Source organism: Rhinolophus sinicus, chromosome 9 (genome assembly GCF_057876585.1).
Source record: "Rhinolophus sinicus isolate RSI-liver-muscle chromosome 9, RSI-T2T, whole genome shotgun sequence".
NCBI classification, from domain to species: Eukaryota; Metazoa; Chordata; class Mammalia; order Chiroptera; family Rhinolophidae; genus Rhinolophus; species Rhinolophus sinicus.
Window position 1 is genome coordinate 18,022,480 of NC_142509.1, and position 27,070 is coordinate 18,049,549.

Consider the following 27,070-nt stretch of genomic DNA (forward strand, 5'->3'; position numbering starts at 1 on the left):
AAAATAGTGCAGCAGCTTTGAAAAACAGTATCGGGGTTCCTCAAAATACTAAACACAGAATTAACATATGACCTGGTAATTCCACTCCTGGGTTTCTATCCAAAAGACCTGAAAGCCTTAAAGAGATGTTTGTCCATCTGTGTTTACAGCAACATTATTCACAGTAACCAAGAGGTGTAAGTCATCCAACTGTCCATTGATAACCAAGAAGGAAATCCTGTCATTTGCAACAACATGGGTGAACCTTGAGGACACATGCTCACTTATTTGAGGTACCAAGAGTAGTCAAATTCAGAGAGACAGAAAGCAGAATGATAGTTGCCAGGGGCTGAGGAGAGGAAAACGGAGAGTTGTTCAATGGGTAGTTTCAGTTTTGCAGGATGAAAAAGTTCTACAGATCTTCTATACAACAGTATGAATATACGTTACTGAACCATACACTCAAAAATGCCTAAGATGGTAAATTCTGTCACGTGCATTTTATTACCATTAAAAAACAGTAATTTTTAAACCTCAAACAAGCTCCACAAGTTACCTGTTTACACAGGTGTGCAGTCTGTACCCAAGTCATTCATTTCAATGCTTTATTCTCTAGCCCTGTATTGGGATGCAAGAAAAATTGCTCTCAGGATTACATAATGATTTAGTTTAGTCATTTTAACACTCAAAAAGCACGATCTATTTCAAAGAGTGAAATGAGTCTCAGAAGTTAAATGACATGTTCTAAGTCACCCAACTATTAGTGCCAGAGCTAAGATTTTAAATGCAGTTTCTACATTGACAAATGAGACATGTTCCCTGCTGCTCTTAAAAAGAGAGTTTTTAAGAGTGAAGAACTTGGGGAGGTGGTTAAGGGATTAGAAAGTACAAATTGATAGTCACAAAATAGTCACGGGAATGTGAAATACAGTATGGGTAACATAATCAATAATGTTGTAAAGAGTATGTAAGGTGCCAGATGGGTACTGGGCTTATCAGGGCGATCACTTCATAGATTGTGTAGATGCCAGACCACTGCGTTATACACCTGAAGGTGAAGTAGAATAATATTGAATGTCAACTATAATCTCACACACACACACACACACACACACACACACACACACGTATACGGTCATGGGATGTAAAGTATAACATAGGTAATACAGTCAATGGTATTGTAACAGCAATATACGATGTCAGAGAGATAGTAGTCTTGGGGGGTGTCATCACTTTGTGAGGGGTATAAACATCTAATCATTATGTTGCTTTGTACACCTGAAACTAATATAATACTAAAAAAAAGTGAAGAACTTATTTCTTCTTTCATTCAGGTATTCAAATAATATAAGGAAGTGAATGTAAATGTGAAGAGAAGATGAAAACAGGGACGGCACAGATCTAGCCAGCCTCAATGTACCCATTACTGGTACTACTACATATATATCTGCCTAATTCAACAAATATTTGCTGAGCACCTACTCTGTGAAATACGTGTACTAGGTACTGGGGATACAGCAGGGAATAAACTCCTCATTCTCAAGGAGTAGGGCCAGTCCTTTGATTCATCTCTAGTTGACTTTCAAGCACACAACAGCTCCCTCAAACTTTCTTCACCCATTCCAAGCCTCTGATCCTTCATGCAATGCACTCTTGGCAGATGCCTGAACTTACCTCCTACTTGACTCAGAAACTAAGGCCACTGGACAAAAAAAATGCCTACGTACACTCAATTTGGCACGGCTTCCACAGTGACATCTGTTCCTCCAGCACCCTTATTTTCTTCTCTTGAGCCAAGGGGGACGATCTCCTCTATCCACATCTGTAATCTCACTACATGTGTAACTGCTCCAGAGACACTGGAAGTTTAATATAGGCCAAAGGCTGGTTTCTTTTTGCTTCCCTGGGGCTTCCTCCCATGAATATCCCTTCTTCTAACATTGACAATCCAGCCAGCAGAAAATAGATGACAAGATAAAGTTCACTAGAGAACTGAAATGATAAAATGGAATCAAAGAGACTCCATTAAGAGCACGAAAAGGTAACTCTCAGAATAGAAAAGATACTTGCAATACATAAATCTAAAAAAAACACTCATGGTCCAGGATCTATACATAACTCCTAGTATAGAAAAAGATTTGCAAAAAACCTGAACACTTCACAAGAAGATCGCCAAAAGGCTGATATGAAAAAGAGCTAAAATAGTCAGGGAAATGCAAGCAAAACCCACATTTACCTCTTCATACCCACTAGAATGGCAAAAACAAAGATAGAAAATACCAAGTGCTGAGAATATGGAGCGCTCTGAACTCTAACACACTACTAGTGGGTGTGAACATGATTTAACCATTTTGGAAAACTGTTTGGCAACATCCACTGAAGTGGAATGCCGCCATTCTGCTCCTAGGTATATACCCAACAGAAATGTGTACATGTTCCCCAAAACACGTGCACTAGAATGTTCATGGTAGCTCTATTAATAATGATCAAAAACTGGGAACAATCCAAACGCATTAACAGTAAGGTGGACAAACAATCCACAACCACGCAAACATGATATTGAGTAAGAGAAGCCAGATACAAAAGAGAACAAACAGGATTCTATTCATGCAAAGTACAAAACAAAACGAATCTATGCTGTTAGACATCAGGATAGAGGTTACCTCTGGAAGGAGGACTAGAAAAGAGGGTATAACCAGCTTCTGTCTGAGGTGGTGAGGTTCTGATGGTTGATCTGGATACTGGTTAGTTACATAGATGTGTTTAGTTTGCGAAAATTTATCAAGCTGTAATCTTATGGTATGTGTACTTTTCTGTATGTATCTCATACTTCAATAAAAGTAAAAAATAAAAAGAGGGGGAGAAGCTGAAAAGAACAATATCATGAAATTGAGGATAGTAGTTAACTTTAGAAGGGGATATGACGGGGCATTTGTAAGGTTCTCACAATGTTCTAGTTCATCATTTATACAATGATTCAGTATTTAACGTTATTTTTTAAAACAGTATATATTTTACATATGTTTGAATATTTCAAAATAAAATTAAAAGAGGTACGAAAATATACTCCAATAAATGTAGAAACAAAATAAATTCCTAAAAACTATAAATTAATCAAAAAGAAATAGAAAAAGGAAAGTTAAATAACCAGTTTTTAAAGAACTTTGAATGAATAGTTTAACACGTTACCAACAAAAACAAAAACAAAGGAACATCTAAACAAAGCAAAACATAAAACCACTCAGGTCCAGACTGCTTCATAGGCAAGTTCTACCAAACTTTAAAGAAATCCATCATTCCAGTTTAACAGAAATAGAAGTAGAAAAACAGAAAAAAAAGGAACACTTCCTAACTAATTTTGTAAGGGTGGTCTAATTTTTGTAAGGGTGGTCTAACTTTGATACTAAAACCAAATTAGAAAGGAAAAAATTACTGGCCAATTTCATTTATGAATACAACAAGGAAACCCTAGTTAGTTATTAGTAAACCAAATCCAGCAATATCTAATAATGATAATACATCATGACCAAGCTGGGTTTAATCCCAAGAATGAAAAACTCGTTCAGAATGAGAAAAATCTATTAATGTAACCTGAAACTTTTAACAGATTAAAGGAGAAAAAGCACATAAAACTTTATAGATGCAGTAATAAAGCACCTGTGGAAATTCAACAATCATTCTGGAGAAGAAAAAACAAAAACAAAACTTGTCTAACCTAAAAATAAAAGGCCTTTCAAAGTGAGAGATAACAAGCAAACTGATTTCTGGCAGAATCCCAAAGTGTTCCAATTAGGAGACAAAGGCAATAGGTATTTATGAGAAAAGGAAAGGGGAACTATTACATCAGTTGAAGGCAGGCATTTCTATAGGTGCTGATAATAGTATAACATAGTGACACTAATTCTAAACAATGTTTTTAATTTTCAGTCCCATAATCATCAATCAGTAGTCATAAATATCTGCTTTCTTTTTATTTTATTATTTTTTACTAATTCTTTTTTTTCTCCCTTCTTCTGCCCCCCCACCCCATCTGTTTCGCAGTGTTGTTGTGTAGGACACAGCTCCCTGGCCCATGGGATTATGAGACCCCCCCACCCCAGCTGAGGCAGTTGGTTGCCAGCAGCTGAGGCAGTTGGTTGCCAGCAGCTCACGCTGGCCACCCACCGCTCATGGTGGCACACGGTAGCCCCGTGGCAGCACTCAACCTCCAGCTACTCACGGCAGCCCAGCTCCACAATCTTAGCTGTGGAGGGCGCAGCTCACTGGCCTATGTGGGAATCGAACCGGTGGCCTCAGTATTAGGAGCACGGTGCTCCAACCACCTGAGCCACCGGGCCAGCCCTGATCTTTGCAAACAGTTCTTTCAAGAAAAAGGTTGCTTAAGTCCCAGTCCAGAAATTATTTTGCCCTGTTTAACATTCCAAAGATTTGAGGCATAAGACATGCATGGAAGTTGCTCTGGCATGGCAGCTCCAGCTCCATTTTAAAGTGGCTCCATTTTTTTTTGAAAACTGTCAAAACACCCGAAGAAAAAAAAATCTAATATGGAAAACGACACTAAAACTGTCAGTCCCCCATTCAATTAGAGCTTTCCGTTAAACATCAGTCAGCAAGATAAAAGAAATCTAAGCAATGCAAAGAAATAAAATTGTCATGATTTTCAATTATGCTTGTCCAAAAAGATTTAAACAGATTATTGGAATAAGAGTTTACTGAAGTTGTGAGAAATAAAATTAATAAAAGTCAAATGTATTCTGTAAATCAGCTACAAACAGATACAAATTACAATAGCAACAACAAATGTAAGATATCAAGGAATAAATTTAACAAAAGATGTACAAGAGTAATAGCACAAACTTTACTGGAAAAACTACTTAGGAAACAAGGTGGCACTACCTAGTGAACGTGGATATGCCCTACCACACAGCAACTCTGCTACAGGCAATGGGTCTAAAGAAACTCTTGTATGTCAGGAAAGATGTACAAGGTTATTCTCAGCAAACAGTGTAATAACAAGAAACAATACAAATGTCCATTAAGACTAGAATGGGTAAATTGCAGTATGTTTATACATGATATTTATAAAGCAGCCAAAATGAATAAATGTACTAAAAAACAGAATAATGATGAGTAAAAACAAGCTAGTTGAAGAATACATACAATATGATTATACTTATATAAAATTCAAAATCAGGAAACACTAAATACTATATTGTTTAAGAATAATCACATAAGGGAATACACATGAAGATGCTTAATGGATAATAAGCTCTCAAAGAAACAGCAGTCATGGTGGTTGTGGAGAACCTGGAGGGGCAAGAGAGTGAAAGCAGAGAGACCAGACAGAAACCAAAGTGGAAGGAAACACAAAAAAAGCACCAGGCCAATGATGTCATGGGGAAATTCTATCACTTAAAGACACACACACACACACACACACACACACACACACACACACTACTAGAGATTAATATCACTTGTGAATATCGACACAAAATCTTCAAATATTAGCAAACAGAATCCAACAGCACATTATAAAAAATAACCAAGCAGAATTTATCCCAAGAATGTAAAGGAGGCTCAATATAAGGAAGTCCATTAATATAATCCTATTAATAATGCTGGAGAAAAATCACATGATCATCTCCAGGGAGGCAGAAAATGCATTTGACAAAATTCACTCTTTTATGTTAAAAACAACCAAAACAGGAAGTGATGGACACTTCCTTGAGTAAATAAAACACACCTCAGCCCAATGTCAGAATTTTATTTAATAGGGAAACACTAGAGCCTTTCCTGCTGAAGTCAGAAACCATGTAAGGCCAAAATATTTTCCAATTTACATTTTTATAGGTAAGCACTAAATTCCACCGTGTTTCCCCGAAATTAAGACCTAGCCGGACAATCAGCTCTAATGAGTCTTTTGGAGCAAAAATTAATATAAGACCTGGTATTATATTATACTATATTATATTATTTATATTATAAGAGCCAGTCTTATAGTAAAATAAGACCGGGTCTTTATATTAATTTTTGCTCCAAAAGATACATTACAGCTGATTGCCCAGGTAGGTCTTACTTTCAGGAAAACACAGTAAGATGCTAGACAATTACCAGTTCTTGAATGCTACATTCTGCCTGCTGGGGTAGCCAGAAGCATTCCTAAAGTTCCTATAAAACTTTGGCCTTCTAATGACTATTTCTGTCTTGTACTTTCTTGGTGGCAGGAAATAAATGGCCCTTCCTAGCAGTTATTTCAGAGTGGACAGATAATCACAAGTGTCTTTTCTTTCTAGCTCCTTTTGTATTAAAGAAAGAATTTATAACGGTCCTAAAGAATATCACTTTGATCATCACCTAAATGGTACGGGATCAGTTACGCTGAAAGGATGCTTGAAAACATTAGCAAAACATATGACAGACAGAATGGTTCAGTAACGGAATGAACATTCCTACTGAGTCTTTGGTTAATCTAGCATTACTATCGACTGGTTTTTCACTGGTCTGAAATGTAACATCAAATATTTTTATATGCCTATATGGTCCTGCAGTAAAAATTAACTTATGTGAAAGGATTACATTGATCCTTACAAAAGGGCATCTGCTTCAACCATGGAACAGAAACGATGATGATTTAATGAAGGAAATATAAGTTTATTTGAGGATAGATTCAGCACTGCTAAACTGAAAGGGGAAGAAAAACTTCAAATAAGCCTTAAAATTAAATAAACATTTTCACATTTCTATTGAAGCAATAAATAACAGTACCCTGAACTTAACTTAGTTGCTGACTTGAGATAAATTTTTGTAACCAAGGTAAATTCTGTAGGTTTTACTCTCTACAAGCCTGATCTGTGTTCAGTGGCAATTTACATATTAATTGGGGAAATGAATTATTTTTGCTTTATTTTCTTTAGCTGTGCACCAAAAACTATTTCTCCTATAAATAAGACTGTACCAAGTAATTTTTTTCAGAATTGCTTTTAATCAGTTCTATTTAAGTATTTCCCTATTTCTGCAACTCTACATTTTTCATTAAACATTTCTTCCCAATGACAATATGAGAGCATTAATATGCATTCCAGTCATTAGGTTAAAAACTCTTCAAACACACATGAATAATGTAATCACTCGAGATAAACTAGTTAAGTACTCTGGTACAGTGTAGTAATAAGTCCCAAGTTTACCTTTAGATCATACAAAATAGTCATTTTCCTCAAGGGTTTAATTTGGGGCTTTTAACATTAAAGTAAATCATTTTCCAGTGTTTAATAGGAAGTTTTCCCATTTTGTTATATCTCAATGATGATTATCCAGAGGTTTCTCAGGTAAACTACACTAAAATAGAAAGCTCTCCAATTACAGAGAAACACATAATAGATACATGAGTCCTCTTAAAAAAAAAATATATATATATACGTATGTATATGTATATATACATATACATATATATATATATATATATATATGCATGCATATATTTCCCCGAAAAATAAGACCTAATCGGAAAATAAACCCTAGCATGATTTTTCAGGATGACATCCCCTAAACATAAGTGTCTTTTGGAGCAAAAATTAATACGTAAGATTCGGTCTTATTTTCAGGGAAACTTATTTTGGGGAAATATCTATATCTATATCTATATCTATATATACATACATATATAAATAAAAATTATATGTAATGTTCTGAGGGCAGTGACATTAGAGCTGAAAGGAACCCTAGTGATGACCGTAATCCTTTAATTTTACAGATAATAAAAACTAAAACTGGGCTGGCCCGGTGGCTCAGGTGGTTGGAGCACCGTGCTCCTAACACTGAGGTTGCCAGTTCGATTCCCACATGGGCCAGTGAGCTGCACCCTCTACAGCTAAGATTGTGAACAATGGCTCTCCCTAGAGCTGGGCTGCCATGAGCAGCCAGAGGTCAGCGTGAGCTGCTGCGGACTACCATGTGCTGCCATGAGCAGCCGGCAGCCAGCGTGAGCGGCCAACAGGCAACTAGTGACCGACTGCCTCAGCTGTGGGGGAGCGCAACGCTCACAACACCAGCATGGGCCAGGGAGCTGTGTCCTACACAACTAGACTGAGAAGCAACGGCTTGAACCGGAGTGGGGAGGGGAGGCGGAAAAAGGGGTAAAAAAAAAGAAAAACTAAAACCTCAGAAGCAAAGTGACTAGCACAAGCCCATACAACGTGTCAATGATGGCAGGGACCAAGACCCCTGACTCCGAGGCTAGTGCTCTTTCACTTGGCTGAAAGATGCCTTTTCCGGCTTCCCCCAAATTTGGGCACATCCTCACACAAGTGCTTTCCAACAAGACTGAGACTCACCAATAACTCTTTAGTGAAAAGGAACCAAATCTCAAACTACAGAAACGTTGTATACGGGTCATCAAACTTTTACTCTCCGAAGCATTTTAAAATTCACCAATATAATACCTCATTACCCCCTAATACTTGAGAGTTTATTTACTACAAACAAAATAAGAGCATTCTCTTATAGAAACACAATGAAACCATCAAAATTGTTAACTGATACATTATTACAATCTAATCTTCAGACCCCATTTGATTGTGCCAATTTAGAATCACAGATCGCATTTATTAATAGTTGTCACATCTCTTTAGACTCCTTCAGTCTGGAACAATTCCTCAGTCTTTCCCTAAATTTCATGATGTTGACATTTTTGAACATCACAGGCTAGTTATTTTATAGAATATTCCTAAACGGGTTTATCTGATGTTGTGTCATGATTAGATTTGAACAGTGCTTCAAATTCCCGGTGTTCCTACTCTAAAGGAAAACCTGGAGAATGCTGAAATATTTGTATCAAAATCAAATGAGATGAGAATTTTTTAAATGGGCAAAAATATGAATAGACACTTCATCAAATAAGATAAAATAATTGGTTAACAATCACATAAAAAGATGCTCACCATCATTAGTCATGAAGGAAATGCAAAGTGCAACTCACTAGAGAGATACAATTAAAAAGACCGACTAAACCAAGTCGGTAAGAACGTGAACTGAATGCCTCATACAATGTCAATAATGGTACAGCTACTTTGGAAAATAGTTTGCTGGTTTCTTACAAGATTAAAAGACATCAATTTTCAAGTGTCAAGGCATTAGCAAGCCAAAGAAAGTCTGAGGAACTGCTCCAGCCTGAAGGAGACCAAAGAGACAGGACAACTAAATGCAACACGTGATTGCTGAACAGAGTCGAAAGAGTCGGAAGTAGGAAGGTGTCAGTATTAACTTCCTGGTGGTGTTGGCTGCGATCTGATTATGTAGGAGAGAGTCCTTGTTTGGTGAAAATACACAATGAAGTGCTTTGGTGAGATGGGGATTATCAGCAATTTACTCTCAAATGATTCAGGAAAAAACCTTTTTTGCACTGTCCTTGTAATATTTCTGTATGTTTTAGAAATGTGTAGCATTTAAAATGTTTTAAATCTTATTACAGAAAAAGCCCTCCCCTTTCCACTCTATACCCTTATCCCATTTAAATTTTCTTCATAGCACTTACCAGTAAGTGAAACGTTAAGTGCATCTTAGTCTTCCTTCTCCACTGCAAAGTTAGCTCCTCAAGGGCATGAACTATGTTCACCACTCTATTCTCAGTGCCTAGAATAGTGGCCAGTATATTTATATTTGCTCAATAAATTAATCTGCAGGCTTATTATGGTTTAAAATAAAATTTTACCATCCCCTTCCCCCAAAACACACATCACTTATGACTCAGCAACTCCACTCCTAAGTACCCAAGAGAAACGAAAACATATGTCCACACAAGAACTTACAGATGAATGTTCACAGCAGCATTATTCATAATAGGCAAAAACTGGAAACACTCCAAATGTCCATAATCTGGTATAGTCATCCAATTAATTACTACTTGATGACAAAAAACAACAAACTACTGATCCTGACAACAACATGGATGAATCTCAAAACGTTGTAAGTGAAGAAAACACCAGATACAAAATCCTGCATCTTGCATGATTCCATTTTCATGAAAGATCTAGGACAGGCAAAACAGAAAGCAGATCGGGGGTTGCCTGGATGGGAGTGGAAAATGACTGCAAATGACAAGAGGAAACTTTTTGGAATGATGGAGGTGTTCTAAAATTGGACTGTGGTGATGGTTGTACAGTTTTGTAAATTTACTAAAAATTATTGAACTTAAAATGTTATGAATTTATGCTGATATAGCTGTTTTAAAAGAAAACTAAAGACAGCTTCCTTTTGCCTGCCGTTTGGTTAAGTTTTTAAAAAATTAGTATAGTATAAAGGGGTGAATAAGGCTTCACCCAATAAGGGGGATGAGCATTTTAAAACAGCTTGCTAACCTGGGCTGGCCCAGTGGCTCAGGTGGTTGGAGTGCCCCGCTCCTAGCTCCTAAATACCAAAGGCTGCCAGTTTGATTCCCACATGGGCCAGTGAGCTGCGCCCTCTACAACTAAGATTGTGAACAACAGCTCTCCCTGGAGTTGGGCTACCCTGAGCAGTCAGATTGGTGTGAGCTGCCGCGGGCTACCTTGTGCCACCAAGAGCGGCCTGTGGCCGGCGTGAGCAGCCAACCGATGGCCAACTGGCTGCCTCAGCCGGGGGAGCGCAAGGCTCATAACACCAGCATGGGCCAGGGAGCTGTGTCCTACACAACTAGACTGAGAAACAACGGCTTGAACCGGAGTGGGGGGTGGGGAGGCGGAAGATAGGGGGTAAAATAAATTAAAAAAAAATAAAACAAAATAGCTTGCTAACCCAAATTAGGTCCAAACTGCAAAATGTGGGACTCTGATAACTGATCGGAGCTGTTGTCTTCATTTTCTCTACATTTACTTGGCGCCTCAAGTTGGCTTTAAAAGGAATTCTCAGAATCTGCATTAGACTCATATATCAGCCATCCACCTCCAGCACCTAGACAAGAGTCTCTGAGAGTACCTGGGTTTGGAAACACAAACCCACCAACGCTAGTAATTAAAACAGCATTGCAAATCAGAGCAACAAAGTCTGAATTTGTGTAGAGGATCCTGATTGGCTAAGAAATAAACTACTAATTTTCATGGTTAGGATGTCCCACCAACTTATTTGTGAACCACAGTTTTATTTCTTGCACTAGAATGTTATTCTTAAGCGGGGGGTGGGAGGGCAGCGGAATTTTATATGGCTTCAAATTGTCAAGATTTTAGGGGACATATGTAAGAAAATGGAAAACAAGTATCCCTGCTTACTATAGAAGACTGCTCAGAGGTGCTTTATGTTCATTTAATAACAGAAAGAATAATCCACTCAAAAAACTGTTTTGTGCATAAACCACCTTTTTCAGTTTCCCAAACGCAAAAAACAAAACAAAAAACACGGAGGGCCACTTAAAATTAAATGACGTATCAGTAGACTTTGAAATAAGTATTCTAGACCTGTGTTTGTGATAAGTGCTATAAAGAGAAAAAGAAGGAAACTCATTAGAAGGAACTTAAAGCCAGGGAGACCTGAGCAAGCCTTTCTAATCCTTTTTGAGCCGCTCCCATTGGGCCAGGGATCTGACAGACAGTAGCTCCCTGAGGTGTTTTGTTCACTGATGTATCTGCACAACTGAAATGTCCCCAGTACATGCACTATTTGTTGAATTAATTAGTAACTGGAAAGCCCAGGTGGAGTTAGCTGTTCTGTCCAGAATGATCTCCTAAGTGGTTTTACTATGTTACACAGTAATTTATTTCCTTATCAGCCTGTCACCAACACCACACTGCAACATCTTGAGGGAGGACAGGAACATGGCCCAGGGCCTGGCACAGAAGATGCTCTCACTGTTAAATCAAAGAATGCGAGAGTGAGTTGCAGAAGATCACACAATTGAAACTCGACACATAACCTACGTGACCCCAAGTCTAAAATTTTTATTTCTGCACGTTCTGCTTTACACTCCAAGAGGATATTCTGGGGGACTGAGGTGAGGGAGGATCAGGCTGTACCAGGACCATTTACTTCAAGGGAATAACAACAATTAGAGCATTAACCAAAGATTGTGTGCTCAGCACTTCCCCTACGTATCTCACTTAATTTTCACAACACTGAAGTTTGTGTCACTATCTCCTTTCTACAGGTGAGGAAAACAAGGCCCAAGTCACACATAAGGGGTCAAAGCCCACACTTACACCCACTCCATGGTACAGATTCCCAGAAAGAAGATAAAACTCTGGGGTGAGGGCTGTGGTCAGGTTTCAGAACACTGACCTCAGACAATCAGGTCAAGAAGTCACTCAGTGGGTGGTAGGTTCTTAGGTATTTGTTGTTAGGTTGCATAACTCCCATATATGTCACATGTTACATATGTATCAAACATTAAATAAATTTTAAAGATGCCACCCAGTTTAGCTGCCACCCCCATACTGCCATGGACAGGAAGGCAAAAGAACCCTAAAAGCAGCCCAAAGCCCTTCTCCTGCCTCAACTACTTCTCCCTCTCCTCCCCTCCCCTCTGTCCCCACAGGCTCCAACAGCAGGGAACAATTCCAGCCTGGAGAAGAGCAGGGGAAGCAGAACCAAGTACTTTAACCTGGCAAGTCAGCTGTCAACGAGAGACATCTTTTGACTACCCCCAACCCTATGGCTCATACCTTAGGGATGTCCAGCCATATCAAATGACCCCACCTTAGGCCTCGCTGACTGGACCTGAGATGGACATTATCCCAAGCTGGATCAGATTCTCTCTTCCAGGAATCAGATTAATAGCACTCTCAGCCCCTGGTTGTCAATGAACTAAAGATACGTACGTTGGGGAAGCTAGGGTCAGCTATCTTCTGCCAAATGCATGGGGAAGTGGTAAAAGAGCAAAGGAAAAAAAACCAGCAAGCTGTACAGAGATGCAGGGTGCAAGATTTTGTAAATGTAAAGAGGGAGGGAGGTAGCTGCCTTGGTCTATTTTCTAGTTCCCAGTTGCAACGGTACCTGAAGCTGTAACTGCCATTTCCTGTCGCTGTGGTACCATGAGAAAGACCCCTGGATCTCAATCATAAACTCCTCAATGTCTACAACCCATTTTCTCCAAGGTAGTGCTTGCAACACTCCAGCAGCCTACCCTCCTTTTCACTCAGCTAGCTCCAAGTCATTCTCCAGGTCCCAATTTACGCACCACTTCCTCCAGGAAATCCTCCCAGACTCCTCAGACTATCTCAGCCCTCCTTTTACATCCTCCGGTAGCACTCTGCACCTCATCATTCTCAGTTATTACTTTCCCGTTGGATTGTAAATACCAGAATAAAAACCACTTCTGTTCACCACTTTGACCCTACGACATAGCACATAGGTCAGGTACATGCTTAGCATTAGCAAACAAACGAAAACCAAGAAACTAGTAGAGGTAAGTAGGAGGGGTGTGAAGAAATCAATACTATCCTCCTGATAAAAAAACTAAGTTCCTTTGACTCTACCTCCTTCATCCCTTCCAGGTATCCAGTTTTTTCCTCTTTCACTTCAACAGGCCCAAGTTGCCTATGACAATCATCATTTTATATTTTGATGCCAATGCAGGAACCCAGGCTGCAGGAAATATGTTTCCAGGTAGCTTGGCATAACAGGAAAGTGTATAGTAGTTTAAAAAAAAAATCCCAAGTTTTGGGACCTAGACAAATCTCAGTTCTACTAGGTATTTACTGGCTATGAACCTTAGACAAGTTACTTGAGACCTGATTTCCTTGTCTGTAAAGTGAACAACAAAAAAAAAAAACCCTTAAAGATGAGGATGAAAATGAATTTCACACCATAGCACCTAAAGCACGGCAGCTTGCAACAAATGTTAGTCAGCTGGTCGTGGCAAGTCTTATGCAAACTCCCACCCCTACACACCACCTTTCAGCTTCTACTGGCCTTGGATTTAGAGGCCAAAGCCTGCTCTAAGACTGAGAATCTGAGAGGGACCTTGGAAAACATCTATCCTGCTTGCTTTTCAATGTGTAGGAGCCCTAAGAAGTGAATAAGACAAGCAAAAAAGGGAAAACAGCACCTCAGGGTTAGGCAGATGGGTAGGCGGAGTAGGCTGGAAGCGGGGTGGGTAGCTCTGGTTGTTTTTTTTACTTAGTAAGTACAGTAATGTGAAGAATAAATTATATATGGTTCCTGGGAAAACTCAGCTTGGATGCTTTTCATAAAATTCTTTTTATAAATACTTGAGAATTGAAAACATACAAATTAAATTCATAGGAATGGTATATCAGTTATAGCTAACCACCTGGTGTACATTATTAGAAATGTTATAAATGTCAAAATTAATTTTGTTCTGAATTTTATTTGGACTCAAAACTCTGTTCAGAAGCACTGGATTTTCTCTTGCTCATGTAAGCTGGTCTCCTCACATCTTTCATCTCCAAAAAGCGTATAAGAGACTATCAAAAATTAAATTAACAGTTAACAAGCAAAACTAAGAATCTGAATCCAGATGTTTCCAGGTTTTGAGCTTTTATAGATGAGACATACTACTGCTGGTGGTGCAAATACCTACCGTGTTTCCCTGAAAATAAGACCTAGCCAGACCATCAGCTCTAATGTGTCTTTTGGAGCAAAAATTAACATAAGACTCGGTCTTATTTTAATATAATATAAAACCAGGTATAATATACTATAATATAATAATACAATACACCGGGTCTTATTTTAATATAAGACTTGGTCTTATATTAATTTTTGCTCCAAAAGACACATTAGAGCTGATGGTCCAGCTAGGTCTTATTGTCGGGGAAACAGGGTAGCAGCTTTCCAGGGAGGGAGGGAGTGCTATAGCAGAGAGTAATAAGGGCAAGTTTATGGAGGAGATGAGCCTTAGAGGAAGGAAGGTAGGACTTGAATAGAGCTCAGTGTGTCTCCTGGGGGTGTGTTGGAGGGGTGTACTACTGGCATCTTGAAAGAACGGTTCTCCAGTGGAGGGACTGTACCAAGCACTGCAAGTTGTTTAGAACGCCTGCCTCTGCCACATACACACCAAAGGCCAATAACAACCCCCAATCAATGTAACCCCCCCGCCAAAAAAAAAAGCCCACATACATTTCAAAATACCCCTGGAGAGGATGTAAAAACATACCCCTAGATAAGCAGAAAGAAAAGAGAGTAAGCACAATGGGTAGAAAGCATGAGAGGGGAACACAACTCACAAAATTAGATGAGGAACTGGCAGAAAGAGCACCAACCTTTAATGACTCTCACCTACAAAATCAAGTCCAAACTCCTTCGTAAACAATGTCCTTCAGGATTTGACCCTGTCCATCCCAACTGTCTCAACTCCAGTTCTCTCCCTAAGGCAACTATATTCCTGCCATCCCAAACAACTTGTGGTTTTCCTGATCTGATGTGCTGTTTTCACATTCTGTACCTTTGCATGTACATTTTCCTCTAACTAATTTCCTCAAAGTAAACTCCTATTCATATTATCAACATCCAACTCAAAAGTCTGTGAAACCATACAAAGAGGCCCATGCCACTCAGGCCTTCTTCTTTTCTCACAGCATTTCACACATTCCTTCTGTACAGCACTGGTATATTCTCTGTATTATTGTCCAACACAATCCCACTATTTGGACTAAGAGCTACTAAAGGGCAGGGACCATGTGAATCCTGGCACATAAAAGGTGCTCAATAAATATTTTCCGAGTGAATGGCCTTGCATGAAATGTTTTCAAAAAGACCAAAAAGTGATACCAGCAAAAACAGACAACAGTTATTTTCTGTTATTGAAAGCATGTATTTTCTCAAATCTGATCTTTGGTTGAGTGTCACTTCGGTACCAGACGGACTGGGATGCTCTCTCACTTCCTAGCTGTGTGTTCTAGGGCAAGTTAACTAAACTCTCTGTGTCTAGTTTCCTCACTTACAAAGTAACCTCCTTTGCAGTGTTGTTATGAGGATTAATTAATGTGTGGTGTTTTTTTTAAAAAGTACTGACTAAATGGTAGTTCTACTAAGCTGTCAAAAATCGCAAAAACCTTAATAGGACAGGATACCATACCATCAGGAACATGATCACAATGAAATTTTGGTTGGTACCATCTGTTTTTCTAGGAGAGCTGAAACTCAACAAATCCAATGGCTAGCTTGTCTCCTTCAAGCTGCTTCATTTGCCCTCCACTATTCAATACCAACCACTTAATGACCACTATCAACCTTGGCTCCTTTGGAAAGGTACACTCCCGGTTCTCTGACCACACTTCCTCTGTCCTCTTCAGTAACTTGCCCTCTATTGACACCTAAAAGTCAGGCATTCCTTTGGCTCAGTTCTCACATTTTTTCCTCATCTTGCCCACTCTCAAGGCTTCAATTAGTATCTCTATGGAGATGATCCTATGACCTGTCAGTCACGTTCAGAAAGTATTTCAAACCTAATTTACACAACACGGATTATTTCTTATCTTAGTTAATTAGATGATCAAGCATACAGCTTCGATTTCTCCTCTCATACCCCTTTCCTTTCCGGATTCTTACACATCTTGCCAGTCCTCAGGATTTCTTCCTTTGCTTACATCTTAAAGTATTTGCCAAAGATACCGCTTTGATTTTTCTGTTTTACCTCAGTGGCTCTTAACTTTTCTGGGTAATGGACCCCTTTGAAAATCTATTGAATGATATGGATTGTTTACTAAACAGATGGACGTACAGCATCTGCTTGCAATTTCACCTAACCAATGACCTCAAAAAACAATCTGTGCTCATCCACGCAAGACTACCACTTACATAAATTTTCATCTCCAGGTTCTACTTCCCTGTTTCAAGATACCTTCCGGAAACAGTCTAAATGGCCTACAGGCACCACAAACTTAATCTGAACCAGAGCTTATTACCTTGTTTCCCCAAAAGTAAGACCTCGCCGGACCATCAGCTCTAATGCGTCTTTTGGAGCAAAAATTAATATAAGACCCAATCATATATTATATTAAGATCCGGTCTTATATTAAAATAAGACCTGGTCTTATATTAATTTTTGCTCCAAAAGATGCATTAGAGCCGATAGTCCAGCTAGGTCTTATTTTCGGGGAAACACAGTATTTCTTCCTAACAAACCTGCTCTGCATACAGTATTCCTTCTCAGATAATGGCACAACCATCTGCCCAGGCTCCCAAGATAGAAGCCTTGGAATTACTGTTTCCCCCAAAATAAGACCTAGCTGGACAATCAGCTCTAATGCGTCTTTTGGAGAAAAAATTAAAATAAGACCCGGTCTTATATTATATTATACAAGATCTGGCCTTATATTACAGTAAAATAAGACCAAGTCTTATGTTAAAAAAGACGCATTAGAGTTGATAGTCTGGCTAGGTCTTGTTTTCGGGGAAACACGGTAATAACAATGTCTATAACCAACAAATCACCAAGCCTTGTCTCAGAAATTCCTCTCAGATCCAAATCCCACCTCTCTCAGATTTTTACCCTTTAAGATTGCATTATCATTTGTTTCTTCCCATGATTAAGTCTTTCTACCACTCTTGACAAGAGCCCATTACTCATTCTCTTTATAAGGTCTCTCACCTCCACCTGCTACCTTCCACTGCCACTGTATTACTTCGCCTCTACATAGCAGCAATAGCCTGATTCCCTCACCTCAGTTTTTTTCTTATTATTTCCACCACCAATGATCTAGCGTCCCCGAAAATTTCAAAATCGACCATATGACTGCAACTTTCCAGAAACACTGATGCTTCTCCATTGCACAAATATACAATCAAATTTAGTTTTCCCTTTAGAGTCCTGTAAAGTTTGGCACGTAAGTACTTAGCCATGATTAGATTCCACAGCTCACACTGTCACTTCTGTCTATTATCTATCAAAATCACACCCACTCATAAAAGGCTCAATTCAAACTCCATTCTTCATCTTTATATCCTCCACATAATGATTAGGAAAGAGCTCTGCATAGAAAAGGCAAAATTCCTAATGAACTGATTCAGGAAATGAAAATGAAACAAAACCCAGAAAATCTTTAAATCCTTCTGGAAGCATTACACTTTTTAAAATATTGATATTCAAATATTAACATTTTAATCAAGAAGCCCTCCATAAACCCCGCACTATTAATCAACATTTATTAAATGCTAATAATGTGCAACGCAGATTAAATACTTACTAGCATATATCATCAACCTGAAGAGCAAAAGCTATAATCTGGACCCAGAATTCTAATTTCAATTGTTATTTGTATTTTATTTAGGAAAGGAAAATTACAGTAAGAAGACTTGGCCTTTCATCTGATAAGAGATTTAGAAGGTCAAACAAGTCTACAGCAGTGATAGAAAAGTTACCACTAAAATCATCTTCAGACTAGTAAAAATCCTATCAGAAAGGGGAAAAAAACCTTTCAATGAAATGTCCTAAGATTTTTTCAGTCCATATTTCTTTTTTTAAAATTTTATTGGGGAAGGGGAACAGGATTTTATTGGGGAACCGTGTGTACTTCCAGGACTTTTTTTCCCCAAGTTGTGGAAGGTGCCATTCAGCTTCAAGTTGTTGTCCTTTCTGTCTTAGTTACTGGAGGGCGCAGCCCACCATCCCTTGCAGGAATCGAACTGGCAACCTTGTGGCTGAGAGCCCGTGCTCCAACCAACTGAGCCATCTGGGAGGCAGCTCAGCTCAAGGTGCCGTGTTCAATCTTAGTTGCACGGGGCGGATCCCACCATCCCTTGTGGGACTCAAGGAGTTGAACCCACAACCTTGTGGTTGAGAGCCCACTGGCCCATGTGGGAATCGAACCGGCAGCCTTTGGAGTTAGGAGCATGGAGCTCCAACTGCCTGAGCCACCGGGCCGGCCCTTCAGTCCATATTTTGGATGCTAATTTTTTAAAAAGGGCAGAAGGATGTGATGGGCAATTCTGAGCCTCTTATAGTGAGACATCTTTACTGGCATACTTAACCAGCAGGTGCAACAGCAATCAGATGTATGACAGAGAAGTGATGTTGTGGGCAGTACTTTTTCGCCATTACTTCCTAAGGCTTTTATTTCTTTTAGGCCTGACCTAATTTAATTTCTCTATTGGCTCATAAGCCTCTGAATTCACGTTCATTTTCGTAGTTGCATACTGTGCAGCATTTTGCTCCTGAACAGAATGAGAATACTCAAGAGTCAAGTAGTCTTTCTTTAAAACCAGAATTTAAACTAGTCTTTTTATCTAGCTAACATATTTGGTAAACTATGCCCTCTATGTTTCTAAAATTATGATAATTCAAATTTGAATGTGTTTCTGAAATAGATTTGCTCATAACAACAAAATATGCTCAAATTCTAAAACTAATACCATGTTTCTCCAAAAATAAGACCAAGCCAGACAATCAGCTCTAATGCGTCTTTTGGAGCAAAAATTAATATATAAGACCCGGTCTTATTTTACTATCATATAAGACCGGGTCTTATATAATATAATGTAATATAAGACCGGGTCTTATAGAGCTGACTGTCCAGCTAGGTCTTATTTTCAGGGAAATGGTAGTAACACTATTTAAGGATAAGATGTAATGGAAAGAGCTACAGCATTTGAATTAGGATCTCAGTCTACAATCTCAAGTGTGACTCTTTAATTGTATGACCTTAGAAATTCGCTTCACCTCGAAATACTTTCTCACCTGAAAGACAGATATCACCACCTTTTCCTCCCTCAAGGTGGTTGTTCAAATAAAATGAGATAATGTACCTAACAAAGTACCTGCCACTTAGTGTTCAATAAATATGTTTGCTTCCTTCATTCAACACAAAAGACAAGTCACAAGAAGATTTAGGTGTAAGGGAATCTACACTTCCACATGTCTTCATCAGCATAAAACACTAGCTAGTTGGTTCTAATAAAAATATCGTCACCCTCGTTCCCCGTTTCTAAGGGATATAGATTAAGATGAGGAACCCTGCAGGTAACACTGCAAGACCTCCATTAAGGCTGCATATATACTAACCACTAAAACATTAACAGAAAAAGACCACAGTAATTGTTCTACAACGTGTGGATGCATTTATGCTGGTAAGAGAGCTCACTCGGGGTAAAGAAAAAAAGAGTCAAATTAGGCCCAATTCCAAACGACTCTTTAATAAATCAAGAGAACGTTGTTGGCTTATCCTTCCAGAAACACAAACAGTACGATATTAAAATCCATTTAAAAACTTCAAGATTGAAATATTACACAACACTGGTGCCACTAATGCTTTTTAGAAAGCCTGCGCAGAAGAGCACCATTAGTACCACTGAAAATATTTAATGAAAGCCATCCGAGGAAAACAGGCGAGAGAAGGAAAATAGATCCATTTCGGTGTTCTACACACAAGACGAGGTGAACCGCTTTCACGATCCCAGCCGCCACCACCACCGACCCACAAGCATCTAAAGGAATTCTCGGCTTTACAATCGGATGTCAAAAAGAAGACCACCACGCTGGCATTAGGGGGAAGTGGGGGAGGCGCTTCTGTTCCCTTCCTGGGGGTCCTGACTCAAAATCCGCGCTGCGCCGGAGCCCGCAACACCCGGGATCCTGGCCTCCGCCCCCCGCGCCCCTCCCGACGGCGAGCGAGGGCCAGCCCGCGAAGTGCCGCGAGCAACACCCAAAACTCCACCGGCCCCAGGGCCCCGCCCGAAGCCCCAGGGGCGCCGGCCGCAGCGAAGCCCAAGGTTGGGGGCGCGGCGGCGCGGGAGGCCCAGGCGCGGACGAGGCCGCGGTTGCGTCCCCTGCGGCCCCAAAAGATGGGGTGGGCAGGCGCGGCCAGGCCTACGGGCGGGCGCGGACACTCACCACACCATGCCGTAGGCTCCCTCGCCGATGTACGAGAGATTGGTGTAGCGCGGCCCCACGTCGAACACCTGCCCGCGGACCATCTCCGGGCCCGCGCCCGCCGCCGCCGCCGCCGCCATGTTGGCTGCCGGGCCGCCGCAGCCGCCTCCGCCGCGCTGGGCTGAGCTCGACGCTCCGCAGCCGCCGCTCGGCCTACGCCGCGCCTCCCGGAGGGACCGCGCCGCCGCTGGTGCAGCCGCTGCTGCTGACCGAGAAGAAGCAAGGAGGGAACCGCTCAGAAGACCTGGAGAACACACAGCAGCCTAGAACGACTGACTGCCTGACTGACTGACGGGCGGGCCGGCGGGCGGAGGGAGGGGCGCGCGCCGAGGAGGGCGCCGGGCGGGGCCAAGCAGCGTGCGCAAGGATTGGCTCTCCGCGGCCTAGGGGGCGTGGCTGCGCGGGCCAAAGGAAGCGGAGAGCTCAGGGCGGAGCTCGGCGGCCGAGCCAGCCCCGGCGGCCGCGGTACTGCCGTACGTGGTCACGTGCTCTTGTGTGTGTGTGTGGGGGGGGGCGTTCTGCGCAGAAGGTGGCTCTTGAGAGGCTGGAGGTATCCGAGTTGTCGGGAGAGAACCCAGAGGAGTGATCCTAAGAGACGGGCAGTGAAAGACCCGGCACGGGGTCCGAATTAAGCCTGAGAGCGACTCGGGGCAGCATGTGAGGGACAACGACCCGCCACACACCAGCTGCAGGCCTGGGCCAGGCCTGTGCTAATCTGTGGCCCACACACAAACTTAGAGACCTTGAGACCAGGACAGAAACCAAAAGGTATGACCGGGACCGAGAAAGACATTTGCATACTGAGAAAGTGTGAGACACAAAGGTGGCAGGATCCGCTAATCAGACAGAGAGGATGGCTCAACAAGTTGTTCATTGGGTACCTACCAAGTTCCTGGGCATCCACCCTCATACAAGTTACACTCTAGAGGGAGAAGATGGACGAATTTACATATATATATATATATATATATATATATATATATATATATATATATATACTAATTACTCAAGTTGTGTGGTAAAGGTCTGAGATGTTAAGTAAACGGTGCTATAAGGAAACCAATTTTACTATAGGGTAATTGATATAAACAAGAGTTAAGTTCCCATGGCGGCCAATCCATGTTGTTTGAGGACCTGTTGAAGTAGGTTGAGACGCTTAGAGAAAGACAGAGATTCAGAGACTGACACCTAGATTGGTACAGAGGGACAGAAACTTAGAGGACATACTGATAAATACAAAGATGGAAACGCTAAACCAAAGCATCAAGATCTAGGGAAAATGAGACATACACACTGAGGCTAAAAAATAGTCACAAACAACAGAGGTTGAAAAATAAAAACTGGAATCCTGAAGCAGTTGAATGCCAAGAATCACTAAGACGAGACAAAATGATCCAGCCACTGCTTCTGAACCATTTCCTGTACCATCTTTGGCTAGAGTAAGGGTGGAAGACCTTGCATCCTGATTGTCCAACACTGTGGTCTTGAAAGTCATCAATGCTGGACTTCCAGACATCAGCCAAGATCAACTAGTCTATCTCAAAGGTGAATGAGCAACTTTTTTTAAAAGCCCTGTGGGAAACAACTTATGTGGCACATGAGAAAAGAAAGTGCTAGAGCCAAAAATTAGTACTTTGAAATACATTTAGTTCATGAAGCAGAATCCAATTTTAGAAAACACCTAATTCTTATTCTCTGTTTCAAGAGGACATTGCATCTTTTAAAAACAGGCCAAGATAAGGGGGATCAAATATATGGTGATGGAAGGAGAACTGACTCTGGCTGGTGAACACACAATGGGATTTATAGATGATGTAATACAGAATTGTACACCTGAAATCTATGTAATTTTAGTAACAATTGTCACCCCAATAAATTAAAAAAACAACAACACAAAAACACAAAAAAAAACAGGCCAAGAAAAATGGAGAGTAATATGAAACTAAAACCACAATAACCAAAGTAAAATTCATTGGTCAAAGCAGTAAAGAGCAGATTTGACAATGCAGAACAAATCAACTATATTGAATATAAACATAAGAAATATTCAAAGTGATGGAATTCTGTAAGAGAGAAGAAAATGGATACAAGAATATCATGGAGATTCAAACTATAGGCATCCCCCAAATGAAAGCATAGCAAATCAATAATTAAAGTTATAATAAAAGAAAACTTCCCTTAGGTGTAAAAAGATCTGAGGTATAGGTAGAAAATTGAGTGAGTTTACTGGGATCCAGAAAAATTAATAAGCAGAAAACAACTTCAAGACATAGTCTGGAAATATGGAAAAATTCTTAAATTTCAGGGATAAAGAACAAGCAGTAATGGAATCCAATCAGAGGGGGGAAAAAAGATTATTTACAAAAAAGCTAAAAACTAGTTGTCTTCAGACTCCTCTGTAATAATTCAATGCTCCACGGAAAATGGAATAAGATTAATCGCACTCTGAGGGGGTATGTTATAAACCTCCATGGATGGTTTCATTCCCTCCAATGCTTTAATTCCTCCCAGATCTTTAACCATTACTCAAAATATCGGTCCTGAATTCCAGGTCAGCATATCCCCCTGGACAGTCCACATGACATCCCACAGGTGCTTCAATTTCACATATCCAAACTGCCTATGGTTAACTGCACGCATTCTGCACTCACACTTCCAGAGGGTTTGAGTCTTGGCTGCTCCACATACCACCTGTATGACCTTGGCCTCAGTTTCCTCACTCTTCAAATGAAGATCACAATAGTATTAACCTCATAAATTTGTTGTACAGACTAAATAAAACAGCATATATAAAGAGCCTGGCACATAGTAAGTATCCAATACATGTTATGTTATTATCTACCCCACCAAACCTGTTCTTCATCTTGTATCTGTGGATAGCATCATCTTCGCCCAGATACTCAAGTTGGAAGTTTGGGTATGATCCTTAATGACTCATTTTACCTCCCTCTCATCCCTTCCCCCCATCCAAACAATCACAAACTCCTGTAAATTCTATTTCTTTAATATTTCTGAAATCATCACTACTCAAAACATGGTCTCCAGACCAGCAGCATCTCAGGTCCCTCTTCAGACCTAGTGATTCAGGATCTGCATTTTAACAAGATCTAGGTGGTTCGTATACACATTAAACTTTGAAAAACACTGTTTTAAATGTATCCACTTTATTCCCACTGCCATTCACCTTGACTTTTCTGCCTTCAGTGTTGCCCATCTCCAATGGCTTCTCCTTATACCCAGGTAGTCTTTCCATAACAAAATTGACCATGTCACTCCCCTTCTTAAAGCAAGTCAATGGCTCCCCACTGCACTCAGACTGAGGTCTATGCTGACCATCCCTCCACCCCAACTCCTTTTACTCTGCCTTCCATGTTCCATACTAATCTCCCTCCACCCTCCCAGCATTTGTGGACTTTTTAAAGCCACCACACTATCATGGCATGATGCACCTGACCACTAATTTTCTCCGGAGAACTTCTCTTGCCTGGCTCCATGGGCACTAAGCAACCTTATAATTAGAGTTTAGCTTCGCTTGTGGTTTTCTGACAGGGAAAGTGCACTGACCAGAGGACAGCACTATTCAGGTCCTCTGGCGATTACTATTCGTTCTAAGATGGGCTTTAGTTATACATCAGTCTCTACTGAGTCAGATCAGCATGATACAGGCCCAGAGGGAAAGGTTATCTAGCCTCAGTGACAATAACAAACTTTTGGAAGCACGAAGCTGCGAACTAGGCTCACCGAAATAAAACTAAACTACTATCAAAGCATAAGACCCTAGTCAGATGGCTAGCTGGCCACCTGAATGTCTTCCTTATTGTCTCTCTAGAGTGGTAACAATTCACAGATTTTAGAAAACAATGGCCATCTGTTATTTTTGTCTGCCCAGCATCAACTCCTCCTTCTGGTAGCACAACCAAATTTTCTGTTGGTGAACTGTCTCTTCTGTCTCTTCTGCACTCTCGTGAGTAAGCATGTGACCCAGGGCTCCCCAATCAGAGTCACAGATATTAGTTCAAAGGATGGGTGTGTGACCTGATCCAAGACAATGACACTCAGCCTTTTAAGAAACAATTGGGAAGGGGGTGCTCCCTTTCTGCTGGGATGCTGAGGCAGTGAGTATGTGTCTGGAGTCAAACATGCCACAAAGTGAGAAATGCTCTCTGAGAATGTAGGTGAGAAGGAAAAGCAGAATCCAGATTTGGGGACAATTTTCTAATGACATAGTTTGAGGCTGTACTCAGCTGAGCCTGGACTTTACAGGTTCATGAGTCAATGTATTCTCTTTTTTTACTGAAGTCAATTTGAGTTAGATTCTTATCACTTGAAACCACAGAGTTTCTGACTAATACACTACCCAATTAACTCCCTTTTCTGGAAAAATTGCTCAGAATTGTACAATACATCACCAAGATATGAATCAGAAACTCATGAATGATGAAATGAGAAAAGAACTGACAATGAGCCTTGCAACTAGCTAAAGATAGAGAGGTAACTGAATAAAAACACAACTCAGTATAGCCTGTTTGATGCTGATAAGTTGAAATAATTGTTGCTATGGTAACAAATAAAATGCAAAAGAAAAAAATTGAAAGAGGAATTTTTAAAATAGAAGAGCTTTTAACCTCAGAATAATGCAATGAAAACCAAAGAGGGAGAAAGAAGGTAGAAAAAGCAAGGCACTAGGTCTTGTTTTACATAAATAAAGCTAAAAGTTACTTTAAAAAAATAGTATAATTTTATATATTTTTTCAGTGTAAAAAGCTTTTTTGTGGCATAAAAATCTTTATGTCTACTTTATAAATTATTATAGGAGATGAAGGGGAAAATCTAATTTATACAGCAAAAATCAAGAGTTCTGTTCCAAGAAGTGTACTAGACACTTTCTTCACATTGTAAATGGAAAAGAAATGGCAAAGAATCACAAAAACAGTATCAGAAGACCAGAAAATTTGATGATGGAAAGTGATACTAGGTGTAACAAATAAGGCAAATGTAAATAAAGAAGAAAGTATGAGTAACAAAATTTCTATATGAAAATCTCAGATCAGCTCAAAGAGCAAACTCTGAACATATACTGTTGTTAAAAAAAGATGTACCAAAATATATATATTGTGTAAAAAAGCATTGTGAAATCAAATGCACCAAATAACACAGCAACACAAAACAGGAAACAAAAATCTTTAGAAATACAGTTAGTTTCAATAGTAACAGTGATAGTAAAATATATTACACACCACTACCAGACAGAGATATAAAGTAAAAAAAATGAAGATGAGTTAAACAACAGAATTAGTAAGGCATAAGAATACATGCTGAATTCTATCTACACCTACATAAAATACAAAAAAGTATCCTACATTGGACCACAAAAAGTTTTAGTAAATTCAAATAAGCAAAATATTGTTCGGGTCAAATCCGCTGATCACAGTACAATTTGACAAATAATCACACAAACTTAAATATCAAAATCTCCAACCAGTGGGAAATTAACAAACATTCTACTTAATAATGTTTCAGTCAGGGAGGAAACATGAACACAGTAAAATACTCTAGAAAATCTTGAAAATAAGATGACTACTACTGAAAGCTTGGAAGGCAATTTCTTTAATATTAGGTTGAAGGCTGGGCTGGCTGCTGACACCATTGTGTCATCACTCTGACCCAAACAGAGCAACTGTTTCTCATCTCCTTTTCTGGGTTCCTCTTATCTGTTCATTCCTTAAATTTCAGTGTCCTCCACTTGCCAGTTAGAAACTTTCAACTGTGGGTCCAGAAAACATTGAATCAAACAGGACCTGGATTAGGATAAGGTGAGTGAGGCACCTAGGATGTGACATTTAAGGAAATACTCTCAGGGTCATGCAGATGCAGTATTAACATCTGAGAACAAGTGTCTCCTTAAGTATTGCATACTAGGTGCCTCAATTGCCTAACCTTAGTCCTGGCCCTGCCAAACCAAATTGGTATAAACAGTGAGGAGCCATACTTCCTCGCCTAATATATACTGAGGTGAGGAGCCATGTATTAGATGAGGAGCCATACTTCCTCACCTAATATATACTGAGCCACAGGTAAGGCTCTTGCTCCTCTTCTCGCCCTTTTCTAGGCTCTGCCCTATTCTGGGCATCATCCTCAGACAAGTAGAGAGATGGCTGCAGCAGTTCCAGACCACACAAGGTGCCACACTATTCAAAGGCAGAAAGGGATTGCCTCTTTGGGAATCTCCTTCTTAGGAGTGAAAAACTTTTCAGAAGTAACCCAGCAATCTCCCTCTCATGCCTCATTGGCAGACGG

At 40.1% G+C, this 27,070-nt stretch overlaps 1 protein-coding gene across 1 annotated transcript in view; it reads right to left on the reverse strand.

Annotated features, from left to right (window-relative positions):
- MAPK1 (mitogen-activated protein kinase 1) overlaps positions 1-21,110 on the reverse strand; it is an 86,100-nt gene extending 64,990 nt beyond the window's left edge. The window contains exon 1 of the mRNA XM_019710145.3: positions 20,735-21,110. Within this exon, the coding sequence (XP_019565704.2) occupies positions 20,735-20,853 (119 nt within the window). The 5' untranslated portion in view covers positions 20,854-21,110. The remainder of the gene's footprint in view (positions 1-20,734) is intronic.
- Between the last annotated feature and the right edge of the window lie 5,960 nt (positions 21,111-27,070).